This window comes from Myodes glareolus, chromosome 12 (genome assembly GCF_982192425.1).
Source record: "Myodes glareolus chromosome 12, mMyoGla1.1, whole genome shotgun sequence".
NCBI classification, from domain to species: domain Eukaryota; kingdom Metazoa; phylum Chordata; class Mammalia; order Rodentia; family Cricetidae; genus Myodes; species Myodes glareolus.
Genome location: NC_142037.1, coordinates 35,494,594 through 35,510,655, shown reverse-complemented (window position 1 = coordinate 35,510,655; position 16,062 = coordinate 35,494,594). Strand labels below are relative to the sequence as shown.

The window sequence follows — 16,062 nt, the reverse complement described above, 5'->3', positions numbered from 1 at the left end:
CCAAGCTTGGGTCCTGCAAAATACTACACTGTGACTTAGGGGTCCTAAAATACCACTAACAACCCCCTCCCCCACCACATGCACTCATAGACAGGGTATATAAAGAACAAAAAAGGTAACGGTCTTTGGGCTTCCAATCTGATGTGTGATCAAACTAAATACACAAGGAATGCCACTAGCCAGCTGCAGATCAGAGCTGGCCTTTGACCTCTGAAGCAAAGCCTGGAGAAGATACCAAAGCGTGAGTCAAGAGTATATATAATTTTTATTTGTGTGTATGAGTCTTATGCCTGCATGTAGGCAAGTATACCACATGCCTGCAGAAGCCAGAAGAGGCTGTCAGATACCTGGAAGTGGAGTTACAGATTGTGGTTAGGCACTATTTAAGTGTTGGGAATTGAACTCGGGTCCTCTGCAAAAGAAGTGACTGCTCTTAACCATTGAGTCATCTCACTAGTCCCTAAGGCAAGGCATTCTAAAGAGCTTTTAAGGATAGTACAAAGGGAGAGGAGTCTCCTGGTTATTGGATATAACCCCATCATGTCCAGGAAATGGCTAGAAACCGGGGGCAGACAGGATACTCCCAATGGACAGTGGGAGATGACATGGAGGGGAAAAGAGAAAGAAACCGTAGTTCAGCTACATTTCACCACACTCTCTGCCTCCCCAAGCCTGTGGCAGAGTCAGGCTAGGCGAAACAGCTGTTCTGGGGGGTGGCAGCACGCACGAGTGACAGCTAGGGTGCAGCTGGGTCACAGGAGGCCTCTGGTCCTCCAGGACGAGGAGGCCAATGGGCAAGCAGTAACCCAGAGAGAAAGTAGGGCCTGCTCCCCAGAGAATCTCTGTGCTCTGGGAGAAATCAAGAAGTCTGTGGTTCTCACTCTGGAATGGGAGTCACTCCTCAGCTCTGCTGGCCACTCTATAAACACAAGCTCCAGGGGCCAGGGGAAGGGATATTTTGGTATCACTAACAAAACGGAGAAAACAGCCCTCAACCTCTAACACGCCTCACCTCAGAAAGAAAGAAAACAAAAACAAAACAAAACCCATGTTTACAGAGGGAAAGAACTCACAATAAAGAAAAGTCAACAGGATGTTCTCCAAAGCTACAAATATACTTCTTTCAAACAGTAAATATGTCTATTAGCAGCATGATGCCAGTTGGCTAATTCTGTCTCGGTGGAACCTTCCAAAAAGGGTCCTGCTCTTGTGTAACATCTATTTACAAAACGGTTCTTCTGCATTCTCCATTTGCTAGGTTTCTCAATCTTTTGTTTCCTCACCCGCCTCTGCTGCAGGGGCAGAGACAACAGGCCGGCCCAGATGGTGGCTGCGTGGGGATCCCCGGGTCACCCCAGCACATCACTCAATTCCTGCCTTCTTGGGAGCATCCCCTGTGCTCGTCATATGCAATGGCAGGTAGTTCAAACCTCCGTGAGCTCTCTTGGCTTCGGTTGGCTCTCCAAGATTTGCTGCTGGTAAATGGGAAGCTAGGCCTGGGGGTGGGAAGAACCCCCAGAATGATTCAGGCTCCCCCATTCTGTACCTTTTGATATGTCCAGCTGGGCAAGAGACACACAGACACCCAGAGCTGGGGGTGGGGGTGAGAAGAAAGGAAAGCTGAGCAAGAGTAGGCGGTGGTTGATAGTGGCTGGAAACCCTGGCTCCCCAGGGAGTGGTCTGGGCCTGAGTCACTGTCTCAGTAAGAGAGGAAGGTGGGCGTGAGGCAGCAGCTTCTCCAGGGCCCTGGTCCTGCCCCCATCCTTCACAGACTGTCTTTGGAGTCCTGCCTGCTCTGGTTTGAGGTCCACAAGGCCACCACCAACTTAACATTCAGCAAAGTAGAGAACCAGGGCCTGGGTCAGGGCCAGGCAGAGCTTACCACATCATGTGGCCCTGTTGGAACAGGTGTTCAATGGATCTCTCTTTTCTAGTTGCTATGCTGAAGGCCAGAGAAAGGTCAGCTTGAGAAAGAGCAGGACAGACTCCCTCAGATGGTAACAACCTGGGCTTAAATTCTCCACCTCAGAGTCTATGACCACAGCCTCCTGCCCTGGATATGCTTGGCATGAATTAGCTATGTCCCAAATGAGAGAATGTGGAGCAGGACCCCTGACCTGTTATTTGTTTGAAGAGGGCGTGTGCACAATTAAAAATAGAGTCCATGACTTTGTGACTTGGCTGACTTACTGTAAGTGGGACCAGGACAATCAACCGGCTCAGCTGTGATCCCTCCTTCCCGCTGCTCCCCAGTCTGCCCTCTGAAGCGGATACAGAATGCATTACATGGTGTCAGGTCATGTAAACAAGGATGCCACCTAATTAAAGTGAGCATTTATTAAGCATCTGCTATGGCCAGATTCTAGAGACTTCTGATAAAGTGACTCCATGAAGCGCTCAACTCCTGTGCTGGGGTTCAAGTCCCGGCTGTGCCCGTCAGCTGTGACATTCACACAGGTTATCTCAACTTTCTCAGTTTCCTGACCTACCAAACAGGGCAAGTAACCACTTTCCCACAAGGCCGCTGAGGGAGCCGAGTGAGTTCAGGGCTTGAAATGGCTCCTGACAGGGAGTCAGTGGTGTGGAGATTCGCTGTGCCGCTGGTGGCAGGCCACTGTGATGGAGGCCAAACTGAGGCCTAGGGGGAGGGCTGCACAAAGTGACGGGAACAAAAACACCAGAGGTGGGGGTCAGAAAACTCGAAATTGTTGTTGTTCTTGAGGCAAGCAACTGTCCTGCAGTACACTGTACCACAACCAGGGCCAAGCTATCCCTTAGCTTACAATCCAGCGGGGGGGAGAGGGGGTTTCCTCCCTAAACAGTGCGAGGATTTGTGCTAGTGGTCCAGAGGCTGACGTGTGCTTAAAGGCCAAGAAAACAGAAGACAGAAGATTCAAGGTGTTTGATGACAATTATCTAAGAAACTTGTAGTGTTTGACAGACAGGCCATCATCTCTTCTCATTCTCGGCAAGATATGAGGGTAGGAAAGGCCAGGTGCCCAACTGTACAGAAGCCGCTGGAGCTCCCCAATGAGCCTGCCTTACTGTTGTCCTTTTTGTTACCCCAGAATAACCACCATTCTGAGTCCAGGATTTCTTATCTTCTTTCCCACATTTTCACTACATGTGTCCGTAAGCAAAACCTAGTCTCATTTTCTTGGTCTAAACCTTATGTAAGCAGCAAATGTCATTGAGACTCCAGCTTTTACACTCTTGGAGGCAGTATACTCCGAGACTCAGCCATGCTCACATACAGGCCTAGGCCTCACTCTCCATCTGTAGCCTAGGCTGACCTCAAACTCATGATGCTCTTGCCCCAGCATTCCAAGTGCTGGGACTACGTGTGTGTGCCACTACACCTGACTACTTGGCTCACTTAACATGCCACTTCACTATGTCCAAATATTACAGTTGCTGGACCTCTACAGAGACAAAGCTGGCTTCAGGTAGGTGTTTCATCTGGGGTCCAGGCTGCTGTGGCTCCTCCCATAGTGCTAGGTGCCAGAGTCCAGTTTACCCCTCTAGCCCCAACACCCCCGTGAGTTCCCACTATTCCTCACCCTCAGACACTTTTTGCACCTCCAATGGATCTGAGATGGCACTGCTGGTCTAATATGCTTGCCTGAAACCTGGCAAGGCTCAGCATTCTATTGGCTCCCTTTCCTGGAAGGTGACAAGTGACAGGTAGTTAGTCTTTACAGCCGCCCCTCTGCAGTTCTCCGTTACATGAGGGCCGGCATGTTGGGGTATCTGTCCCGCCCAGTACCCCACAGCAGGCAGGCCCCAAAGAAAATCACACACAGGACTCCATAAGATTATAAACTGATTGGCCCATTGGGTCAGGCTTCTTGTTAACTCTTAAAACTTATGTTACCCCATTATCTTTATCTATGTTAGCCACATTGGCTCCGTACCTTTCTCAGCTGGGCAAGTTACATGCTGCCTCTTCGGTGGTCTGCGCAGCCTATACTGCCTGCCTGGTCAATCAGCGTTCTATTAAAATGATTGACAGAATACAGACAATTCTCCCGTATCAGTTCTCCTCTCTTCTCTCTTACCTGCTCTTTCCTCCTCCTTCCTCTGTCTCTGTCTTTCTTTTGGTACTGGGGATTGAACCTAAAACCTTTGGCACGCTAAGCAAGAGCTCTACCACTGACTTACATCTTCACCCCACTCTTTAAAATGTTTATTTTTAGTCAAGGTCTTATAACCAAGCAAAACCGGCCAAATAAACACCTGTATTTAGGTTGCTGAAGTCACAGTGCTGGTTTGCAGTCTGATTATTTGTGACCATATGCTAGCACAGTCGTCTTTCAAACTGGAATCCGTATAAAATATCTACCCAGTTTCTTTTTGGGCACTGGGTTTCTAATCCAGGGCACATAGATCAGTTTAAACTGTGACACATTGTTATACACATGCACGTGTGTGCGCGCGCACACACACTATATCTCTATATATATTGATTGATTTATAAAAGGTAGTCACAGAATCAATGAAAACGAATCATTCTTTAAAACATGAAAGAGAAAATAACAGAAGATTCTGAAATATATACCAAGAGAAACTTTTATTGCACATGAATGTGCACATATGTGCGGTGAGAGTGTGTGTGAGAGACAGAAAGAGAGAGAGAGAGAGAGAGAGAGAGAGAGAGAGAGAGAGAGGTGTCAAAGATATTTCTAGGCTGCAGGAGATGCTCAGGCGCTTAAGTGCTTGCCTTGTAAGTATGAGGACTGAGCCTAAATCCTAGCACATATGTAAAACATCAAGTAAGGGGGTCAGTGCTTGGAATCCAGTGCAATGGAGAGAGGTGGAGGTGGAGATGGAACCCTGGGGCTTGCTGGCCAGTCAGCCTAGCCTTATCAGTGACTGCCAGGCTAGTGAGAGACTTCCCTCAAAAAACAAACAAACAAAACCCAAGGTGGGAGCACCTGAGGAACAACATACAAGAGTGCTCTCTGGTCAGCACACACTCATACACACACATTGTGCACACACATACACACACACACCCCCCACAAGGGGTTGCATTGCTAACTGTAAATTGTGATAGAACCGTTGGGAAGATATCACACAAGAAGGAAGGCTTTCCTGACTTCACTCTTGCTCCTTTCTGAGCTACCCTGCAGGCCAAAGCCACAATAATGTAAATCACCGCTTTTGCTAGCCTACCTCCCTGCTTAAAAGCCTTCAATTTTCCAAAGGCCAGGCTCAATTTCAGTTCCTCAGCAGGGCAATGACAGGAGTACAAAATGTGACTCCAAACTAGAGTGCCAATTCCCACCAGGGAAACCTCTGTCCGACCACTCGTTAGTGCATTGGCTTTCCTACTGACCGTCTCTACCAAACACTCTGCATGCGCTCTCACCAGTCACCATTCCCACACTCTTCACCTGGATCTCGCTCTCAGGTCCCCATGGAAACCGCAGGCACTTGCTAGGTCAAAGTTCAATTAAAAGCTGCTTGGAGGGCTGGAGAGTTGGCTCAGTATTCAAGACCACTGGCTGTTCTTCCAGAGGACATGGGTTCAATTCCCAGCACCCACATGGCAGTTCATGACTGTCTGTAACTCCTGTTCCAGGGGATCTAACACCCGTGCATAGACATAGACACAGGCAAAAACACCAATGTTCATAAAATACAAATAAATTAATTTAAAAAATCTGCTAGGAATGCTTCTTGACATCATCCTGATATGTACTCTCTAGTACTTTCCAGGCACTTACTAAAGGAAGGTATTGACTCTGACAGCCTCAAATGTCCCTCAGCATTCAGCCCCTTTGGATACTGTCAGCATTTACCAACATTTAGTCAGTCAGCACGTATCGGCTGAGTACCATCTGAGTGCATCGCACTATACAGCTCCATAAACCCATCAGAACCTAAAAAGATCTCAAGAGGAAGAGGCATTTACTGACACCTAACCTCCCAGACACTCTGCCTGTGGAGTATCAGTTGTTCACCCTCCAAACACTGCGGACTGAGTCTGAGGAACAGCAACATCTAAGGGGGAAGGTGAATGAGCGAAGCGGCCTGATGCCATATCTGCACACAGCCTCCATGCTCACCAGCAGACGCGACAGCAGAGGGGCTTCTGGGATTATCTACTCCGTGTTACAGAGGGGAAGACAAGCCCTGGAAAGGCTGACCAGCCTCCCTGTGAGCAGCGAAACCTGGCCTTGAACACAGCACTCGACTTCCTAGTGCGACTCACCTCCATACTTTCAATTTCCTTCTTTCTCAAATGACTAGCCACCTTCAGCAAGGCTCCCCTCTCATCACAGAAACCTCAGACTATCGAGGTATGTGGCTCCACAGAAAGCTACAATTCCTGAAGACAGTCCCATTAAAGTCACTTTTCTTGTTTGTTTTGGATACAGGGTCTCACTGTGTATCCTTGACTGGTCTGGAACTCACAGTGTAGGCCAGGCTGGCCTTGAACTCACAATGATCCACTTGCCTCTGCTTCCCTAGTGTTTGGATTAAAGGCATGTGCCAACCACGCCTGGCAACTATTCTTAATTGTACTTAATTTTCTCTATCTACCATACTGAACACACTTAGCAGAAACTGGTGGAGCAGGGGTGAGGAAGAAGTAGGGGGCGTTTGATTTGGGGCCAACAAGTGAATTAATGCTGAGGGGCAAATATCCAGTGCTTTCTTCCTACTAGGACAGATCACTGGAAATAAGCCTTGCTGAAAGGCTAACGGGTGGGTGGGTGGTAGTGCAGGTACTCACTAAATAAACAGGGGGCAAGCAGGCTGCCTGCACAGAGGAAGCGGAAAACAAAAGCCTCTTACTCTTCACGCAAAGTCCACAGTGTGCAAAGGGCATCAATATTAGACATTTCTCACTGTGACATTTTGAAAGTACAGCCTAGTCCAGAACAATGGATACCCTTTGGGCACCATGGGCCATGATAGCCTTAGGCCTTATTTAACGATGCTTGGCATAGTCCATGGACTTGGTGAACTTGACCTTGGGCATCAGCCTCCCATGATGGCTCTACGTCACTCTGGTCTCTTCCCCTAGTGAAAATTCCGATCTCAGATGAATGGAGAGATTCATTCTGGGAGCAGGAAAACCACGCTAGGAGTGAATCAGAAGGACCCAGCCCTCGTTCCTTTGCCAGCCATTGAGCTAGGAACTGAGTGCGATTGTGTGCCCAGGCGCTGGTGTTGGTCCCCTCTCTGGGAGACAGGGTCAGGGTCCACGCAAGAGATGACGTAGAAGCCCTCTACACAGGAAGAGAAAAGAATCTCAGCTTCCAGGGACAAAGCCACCCTTTTGGTTGTGACCCTCAATCCGAGGAGGTACTAAGATGCGCCTGTACTGTAAATTAGCTCGTGAAAACCTCAGTTCCTGCTAGTGACTGCCCGTTTCAATTCTCTCCAGCCTGAGGGGCTTCAGGAAATGGGATGCTAGCTTTTCAGAAGCAGAAACATTTTGGAAGACAAACGAAAGCGGCTTGTGTCAGCTCATCCAGAAAATCCATACCACTAGTGGTCTCTGCTTACTCTCTTCCTAATTAGTGAAGAAAAAAATTACATTTTTTTAAAGTATAAATGCCAGACTGCTTTCTACTTCAGAAAAAAAAAAATAAGCGAGAGAGATTCAAAGATTCAAGGTGCACAAAACAAGGTCACTTCTACTGTCACAAAGCTGGGGTGAGGCTTCAAACAAACAATTCCTTTAGGAAGGGACTTGCAGAAGCGCCACCTACCCCGTCAGTAGCCAAGCGATACAAGATGGGAAAGCTAGCTTTTGGGTGGTTCCAGGTCTCTGTTGGCTTCTTGGAACAAGAGGTTGAGGGGAAATGAACAACTCCTGCCGGGGCTTATTAGAGCGTCACAGGGGCTGTCCCGTCACTGTTTCTCCAGCCGCTTGACATATGTCCACAAATTAATCTCAGTCTGAGAAGCGGGTGGAGGAAGGGGCAGAAATGGCTTACACCGTACATTAGCGAGCTCTCCTTGACATTGAGTGACAAGAGCTGCTTGTGGCCAAAGCTTGGTCTCCACTGGTGGTCAGGCGTGAAAGCCTTCCCAGAGGGTGACAGGCTAATTTCATTCACTTATTTTGCATAGCAGGCTGGGCTCTGAGCAGATAAGGCCCCTACATTAATGGTCCTTGGGCTCACAAGAGGGCAGATTCATCTAGTACCTCTCTGGGAGCCAATTTATTCATACACCTTCATTATAAGCAGTTGGAGTTTGTGAGATGGGGGATTGTGGACACACAGGCTCTCGGGTCTAATGGTAAAGTCCTTGACACGGCCAGCCTTTAAAGAAGCCCTAGGAAGGCAGAAAATATGTAGCTTTATTCCTCTGACTATAAAAAAAAAATCCAGATCAAAAAATAAATAAGGCTTTTGGGAAAAGAAGGCCTTCCACCATAAGCTAGCCACAAACATTAGGAAGCCTCCACTGTGGGCTCATCACTTGCAGCAGTGATGCTCTAGTTCTGGGGCTCCTTGGTTTTACGATCCCCATAGAGTTTAAGCGAACTATGTCTATTTTAGAGAGCGGGCAGTAAGTCATACCTCTGGAAAGATTCAAATAGTCCAGACACACATTAAGAGGGTGTATGTGGTGTGATTTTGGCCCCTTTCACGTGAGAATCAAGTTTTTAAATTCCTGAAAATAATTTTGTCTTTTAAGGACCGTTAGGGTGTACTATTTCAGCTGACTGAAAGCAGATAGATTTTTTTGATCAGAGAACTGTGCCTAGACTGACTCAGTGAGGGATTCAGCTGGGGGGGGGGGGCGGGGGGAGGAACAGGCGATGGGGAGATGCCCCCGGGAACGAAGGAAGACACTGACTCCACCTCAATGGATACTTGAGAAAAGAGGGAAGAGAAACTCCTTACACCAAGGAGCTGGAAGGAGACGAATTGGGAGAGAAGGCAGGCAACAGGATCAGACGCGGGGGTCCCAGGCTAGGGGGTCCACCAGCCTGCTTTCCCGGGAGTCCGGCCAAGAGATAGAGCCTCCGGGAGGGCAACCGAGGAGGTTCCCGGAACCGCTAAGGAACGGGGCTGTCGGGTCGCTCCTGGGTCCAGCCGACGCCGCTCGGCCTCACTCACCAGCTCATGGTCCCAAACCCACGCCTGCTGCCGGGGTCCTCTGCAGAAACTCGGTTCTCGAGGATCACTTCCGGATTCGATCAGTCTCCAGGAAGTGATGTGGGACCCGCCCCCTCTGCCCGGAAGAGGCGGGAAGGGGGCGGGTCTATGCGTTAACACTTTGCTGGCTGTTTAAGGCGGAGTTTCTTTTGCAGACTATGGTTCTGAGTCGGGCTGTGAGGCTGTCTACGTAGAGCCCTTCCCGGGCTTGTCACCGCAGTTTCTCTGTCTGATGCTTGGTTTCTAATCCAGAGACACAAGCAACAACTGTCGTGGGGAAGCAGCTAGAGGAGACGCAGTAGAAGAGAAGCTTGCGTTTGTTCCAAACTCTTTCGTATCTATAAAATATTGAATGTCTCACACATATCACCTGTACCAGCAAGCAGGTTCCCCTCCCTCTCCTTCAAGATGGTTCAGGGCTCAATGATAGCAGAGTAGGTGCTTTTCAGGGTGGAATATCCTGTGAAGCTATTCGATGAGGGAAGACGCAGAGAGCACCGGTGTGATGACATGTACCTATAATCACAACACCCTGGAGGTTGAGGTAGAGAGGGGTCATGAGTTTGAGGCTAGTCTAGGCTATGCAGCAAATGCAAGGTCCATCTGGGCTTCATAATCAATACTTGTCTCAAGACAAAATAATACTCCAAAACCCATAAAACAAAACAACAAAAGAGGAGGGTGTATGGAGAACTCTGCAACAATATTAGGAAAGATCCCAAGTTCTATTCCTTCATTTAACAATAAGGTGCCAGGTATGAGGCTAACCTGAGGGATACAGCCTTGCAAAAGGAGTATTGACCTTGTCCCTATGCCCTTTCAGAGCTATGGTCTTTCCGAAAGAGGTAACAAGAAAGCGGGGTGGGGGGGAGAGAAGAAAGAGGAGGAGGAGAAGGAAGAAAAGGAGGAGGAGAAGGAGAAGGAGAAGAAGAAGAAGAAGAAGAAGAAGAAGAAGAAGAAGAAGAAGAAGAAGAAGAAGAAGAAGAAGAAGAAGCGCTAGAACATAGAACAAGGTGCTGGGCAGCCCGTTGGGGGCCCTGGAGCTGTACATGGGGTTGTAGATGAATAAGAGCTAGGCAAACAGGTGAGTTGTCTTTGGCACCAGTGTTCAGCGCCTCAGCGTATCACAAGCTGCCTAGACTTCTGAACTGAACTGTGTTTCTTTGTCCAAGTTCCTGCTTTACAAGTGAGAAAGGCAAGCAGTGAGAACCATGCTTGATCCTACCCCCTGGTTTTCTCTCTAGGAATTCTCTTTCTTCAGTGGACCTTAATGGTGGTAAGCACGACTTGGGGAGCAGCTAAGCCTCTTTGACCTAGAGCAGAAGGGATATACAATGTGTCCCAAACTCCTAGGTCACAGACCCTCAGAGTAAGAGGAACAGGGATGGTTCTTAGTTTAGTTGAAAAAGGCTCCAATGGAAGCAGAGTAGGTGTCTTTCAGTGGGAGATTGGTCCCCCAAATCATCACGTAGATTAGCTTCATCCCCACGCCATTCTTTATTTTCAGGAAATGATCAAGCATGAGCACAGGAGCATCTTAGAGAAGACCCAGAATCCTTGAAGCACAGCTCAGGCAGAGAGGCTGGGTGGGGCGAGTCTTGGTCCTTACTGCTTTTTGTACAGGGAAGATGACTGAAGGGGGGTAGAATGTCTTTATGAGTCTCTCGATGTTCCAGCACCTACAGATGGTTCTGCCCCATTTCCTCCCTTCCCCACACTCAGCCTCCCTCAGACATTGCCCATAGTGATAAACGTTTTCAAAAGTTTTAGCCTAGGCCACTGCTGTCCACCAAGGGAAGTCCGTTTGGGGGTTGTGGGGTAGAGTAGCAGACGCATTTTTGCAGGATAAGAACAGATGAGATCTGGATTAAGAGTCAGAAGAATTTGAGGGCTCTATTCCCCTCTTTGGCAGCACGACCCATTTCATAGAAGTCACATCAATTCCCTGGTCAGCGGCCCCTCATCTATAGGAGGGTTAGAGGGATAACATTGCTGAAAGTCCCCCTCAATCAATTCCCAAGGTCACTGTTAGAGTGATTCGAGAGCAGTGGTTCTCAACCTTCCTAATACTGTGTCCTTTAATACAGTTCCTCATGTTGTGGCTACCCTCAACCATAAAGTTATTTTAGTTGCTACTCCATAACTGCAATTTGTTATGAATAGTAATGTAAATATCTGACACATAGGGTATACGACCCCTATGAAAGGATCGTTTGACCCCTGCCCTGAGAAGGAGTCATGACCCACAGGGTGAGAAACAGGATCCGAACGAGAAACTAGCCCAGAGAAATGAGCGGGTCTGAGCAATCATTGATGTCTGAAAAATGGAGCTAAATATGAATCTTCTGGGAGAAAAGGATTCAGCCCGTGGCCTAACTGGAGTTGTTTACCACCCACCCAGGACTTTTAACATGATTAGCAAAACCTTCAAGGTTACTGGGAAGAAGACTTCCCAGGGTCTGTCTGGAAAGTGTCTGGAAGTCTCTGAGCTAGACATGGCCTTCCTTCCTCTCAGCATTAGGGCTGAGGGTGGACAGTCAGATCTCTTCCTGTTCTGTCCATCTTTAAGTTCCCTCTGTGGACTTGCCTGTGCGTGGCACTCACTCCCAGGTAGCTGCACATGGGAATGTGTGCACACATTTCACTGTTGAGGAAAACCTGGCCTGCAGGATTAGAACCTATGTCTTCCCTTTCTCTAACCAAATGACAGTTCAATACAGATGGATCCTACTTCTTCCATGGAGTGGGAAGGAACAGGGTGGGTTTGTGAGTTGAAGCAGAGAGTGGAGGTATTTCAGATAGAGGCTATGCCCCTGATTGCGAGCCTTGTAAATATTGCTTCTTCCCCAGATGTCAGGTGGCAAAGGTCTATTTCACGAACAAAGCTATGGAAGAACTGATGTATATCTCCCTGGGGTCTTTAACTCAGAACATACAAATGCTGTCTATGGGTTCCTGTCTCAGGACATGTTACATCCTGCTTTGTCCCAGCCTTTTCCATATGAAGTTTATGACTGGACCAATTCTTTTACTGCGCTAGCCTCAAGGAGGTCCCAGAAGCAGACCAAAACCCAGGCTGGCAACACTCTCCCTTCTTTGCACCTGTCTAGGAGGGGTCACCGGATCAGAGTTTCCCGAGAAGCCAAAAGCCAAAGACATGGATGACGAACCAGAGTGGCAGAAGATGAGGACATCAGAGTAAGAATTTGTGGAGGATGGGAAGTCCACACGGATTCCTTAAAGGTCAGGGTGAAGTGTCCTCTCTGAAGCTAGGCTAGCAACTGGGTCTCGGTTCTGCCTCCAAGTGGCTTGAGAGTTACTTTTCTTCCCATGGGCTTTGCTGTTCATTTGTAGAGAGCAACCTATTATCTCGGCAACAGCCAAGGGTACTGGCCCAATGTGAAGGGTCCAGACTAAATCAAGGCTGGCAAATGGGTGTCATTCCATATGTCAGTTTAGACTGCCTATTATTAGCTGTCTAGAATGCTTTATTGAGGAAACGGGGGACTCACTTCTCCCCTTGTGAAGACATTCTGTGATCGACTAGTAATGCCTGCCACAAACGAGCAAAGTGGGTAAGAGGGTATGTGTGCCGTCTTATTTCGTTGTTTTGACAGTTAGTAGTCAACTGTGCATGCTAAGCCATGTGCTATCCTAGGCAACGACCATTTAATCCTCACAACAGCCCTATAAGGTAGGTGGCACTATCACTGTTGTCATTTTTTTATGTCATTCATACAGGTATGAAGCGTGGCCATGGAGTGACAAAGAGAAAGACTTCAACCTGGGCAACCTAGCTCTGCTTCCGCCTGTTTACCACTTGAGTATATCACCTCTCCTCAGTGACCCCCCAAAGGTCCTGCCACCTCTGACTGTCTTTAGCTCTGTCAAGGTACAGTGGGGTCTCAAGCCAGCATATGGGCCAGAAGGAGCACCAATCTGGAAGGGCCAGCACGTGACCAGGCCCTAACAGAGAACACTTTACTATGTATGCTTCCTGCCCTTTGGAAGGCTGGCACCAGCAGATGGCAGCACCTGGCAGGGTGAGAGCAAAGGGCATCTCCTGACTCTGCCTGGAAGACCTTCAGGGGCCCCCTAACCTAGATGTCAAGGAGAGTCGGGGCAAACAAGGGTGTGGAGGAAGCTTAGCCAAGGGCCCCAAGGAAGAGGGCCCTGGATCTTAGATCTGCAGGGAGCCGCCAGAGCACATGCTTTGGTTGCACCCAACAGTAGGAGCCTCTCAGCTTGCATTTCATGGCGCTTGCTGTGCGCTCCCCCCTCCCTTTCCTCCACTCTGGAAGAATGACTAACTTTAAGGACTAAAAAAAAAATGTTTTGATTACACTGCCTTTTCACCAACTGGGAGCATTAGTCACCCAGGATTGCTGCAGATAACGGGGAAGGCAAGCAGCGTCCCCCTCCTCCCCCTCCTTCTCTCCAATTAGCTCACAGGCCCAGGGAAGAGATGAGTGAGTGAGTGAGAGAGAGAGGGGGAGAAAGAGAGAGAGAGAGAGAGAGAGAGAGAGAGAGAGAGAGAGAGAGAATCAGGATGCAAAACAATCCCCTCTGGATGACGCACTGCCCAGGCGTTGGGGGTGTGAGATGCTAGATGAGGGCTGGGGAGACCCCTGAGGTAGGGCCCAACCCAGGGTGGCAGGTGCTCACTGGAGACAACTGTAAGAGGACATTAAGCCATGGCCAGCTGGCCCTGGGTGGCCTATTTCCCCGGGTAGGTCCTGAGTACACTGGGAAGGGGAAATGGAGGTAACCCACTAAAGACATGGCTCCTGAGGTGGGGACCCTGGTGTGAATGCTGTTAAGGCCACACACAGGGAGACTAACAACTGACCCTGGGTGGAGGCCCTGAGGAGTTTGGAATTTGGAGTTCACTGTCAGGTAGTCCCAGCACCCACATCCTATTCTCTGTGTCAATATCCTCCCTTCTCTGTGCCCAAGGAGCACGGTCTGCTGTGTTGGGCTAGCCATACCTGAATGTTGTTTCTGTCGTTACCCTGGTGCCATGAAGCTAGATGGATAGTGCCTTCTCCTGATCTGGCCTATTGGTCCAGGGAAGCATCCTGGGCTTTGTGGGGAGGGCCTTTCGTCAGGGATGGGCTGACTCCTGGGATTCTGGCCTCTCAGCATAGATTTGTTGCCCATTCCTCCTATTCTGAAGAGAATTTGTTCTGAGTGGCCTTTCGCGCAGTAGAGCTGTAGATACTTGTGTGAAGAATTTCAAGTACTGGGATACACATCGTTTTAAATGCTAAACATACTGAAGAAAGGCCAAAAGGGGACCTTAGTTCAATTCCTCCCAGGAGCGGGGTTTCAGTTAGACCTCATTGTCAATACAGATGGTTTTTTTTTTCACATTTCACATCCACGAATGTTAGGGGCTCACTTTTTGGGGTGAATAGGGTTGAGAGGGGTAGAAGCAGGTTTTCCTAGAGCAGCGGTTCTCAGCCCTCCTAACGCCATGACCCTTTAATACAGTTCCTCATGTTGTGGTGACCCCAACCATAAAATTCCTTCATTGCTACTTCATAACTGTAACTTTGCTACTGTTATGAATAGTAATAATGTAAATATCTGCTGTGCGGGATATCTGATATGCGACCCCTGTGAAAGGTCCGTTCGACCTGCAAAGGGGTCTTGACCCACAGGTTGAGATCTGCTGTCCTGGAGAGAAGAGGCCTTTTGGCTGCCACTCAGTTCCAGGGCCACAGTTGCCAGGCAGTGCCTAGGAGTCTCTCTTGGTTTTGCTTTTCTAAGTATCTTTCAACAGGCTTGAGAGACTCCCGCCCCTGATGTGCCCTCTGCAGTTCTCAATAACCAGGGGGTCTTGGCAGCTCCAGGTAAAGGACGCATTCTGAATGTATTAGATAATGTACCCTGCGTAGCCGTTCAGCAAGGCAGTGCCTCTATGTTCTTTTTTAGGGACGGAGAAACTGAGGTTGAACTAGTTACCCCAAAGTTATAGACTTGACCATGAGAAGGACATGCATTTAAACCTAGGCTGTCTAAACTGCCTCTTGATTGAAAATAATCAGTAGCGTTTATGGGAGATTCACCCGTGAACACCGTTTCACTAAGCCTCGTTGGCATCCTGAAGAAGGTAGGCTGACAGTCAGGGTCGAGTTCTTCTTGTTAGGTGACTGTACTTCCCACTGGTCAGATTTATGGATGAGGGTTTCCCACACCCCATATCAGAAGACAGCTCATGGTTTGGGCTGATGGTGGTAGAATGAATTAATTCTGAGACTTATCCCTGACTGGGGCACCATTCCCCAGTCATTGATGAAGCCATTGGATATCCCAGATGAACACAGCTCCCAGAGGCATGTGGGTTTCCTAGGAAATCCTTGCAGGTCCCCTGAGTGGCAAGCTGACCAGGGTGTGGGCAGGACTGCCCTAACCTGACCTTGCTCCAGGCCTGGCTGCCCCATGTCTGCCTGCTGTTGCTGTGGACGAGACAGCCCCCAGACACTGGCAGGACAGGTGGCAATTATCCCTGGGCACTGATTACACCACAGGGCCAGCAGTGCCTCAAATAGCCCAGCAACCCAGCCTGGTGCTGGGCGTGGGGGAGGAGAAGGGTCCTGCAGGAAAGGAAGGGGCAGGACCACAGGGCATGGGGTGTAGATGTGCCGGGAAGGGCTGCGGAGGTAGGGAAGTATTTCATCTCCAGGCCTCTGTCTTTTGGGTGACCTAGACTTATCAGAGAAAGGGATGAGCTATCAATGAAGCAGGATGGTCCTGTGCAACTAGACAAGGCGCATGCCAATCATGTGGTCAAGGTGGAAAAGCGGTGCCTTGGTTGAGGGACATGTGGAAAAGGTCTCTCTCCTGTAGATCAGTAGCCAGTGGTATCGCTGAGGCAGGCCAACTCTTACCTATCTTGCTTGCACCTGCACTGATCAGGAAGGGGTCCCCA

At 49.0% G+C, this 16,062-nt stretch overlaps 1 protein-coding gene across 4 annotated transcripts in view; it reads right to left on the bottom strand.

Moving 5' to 3' along the window:
- Bin3 (bridging integrator 3) overlaps positions 1-9,203 on the bottom strand; it is a 43,036-nt gene extending 33,833 nt beyond the window's left edge. For 3 of the 4 annotated variants that reach the window (XM_048422029.3, XM_048422026.3, XM_048422028.3), the window contains exon 1: positions 9,090-9,203. In XM_048422029.3, coding sequence (XP_048277986.3) covers positions 9,090-9,097 — 8 coding nt within the window. In that variant the 5' untranslated portion in view covers positions 9,098-9,203. The remainder of the gene's footprint in view (positions 1-9,089) is intronic. The other variant, XM_048422027.3, reaches the window with a different exon arrangement.
- Between the last annotated feature and the right edge of the window lie 6,859 nt (positions 9,204-16,062).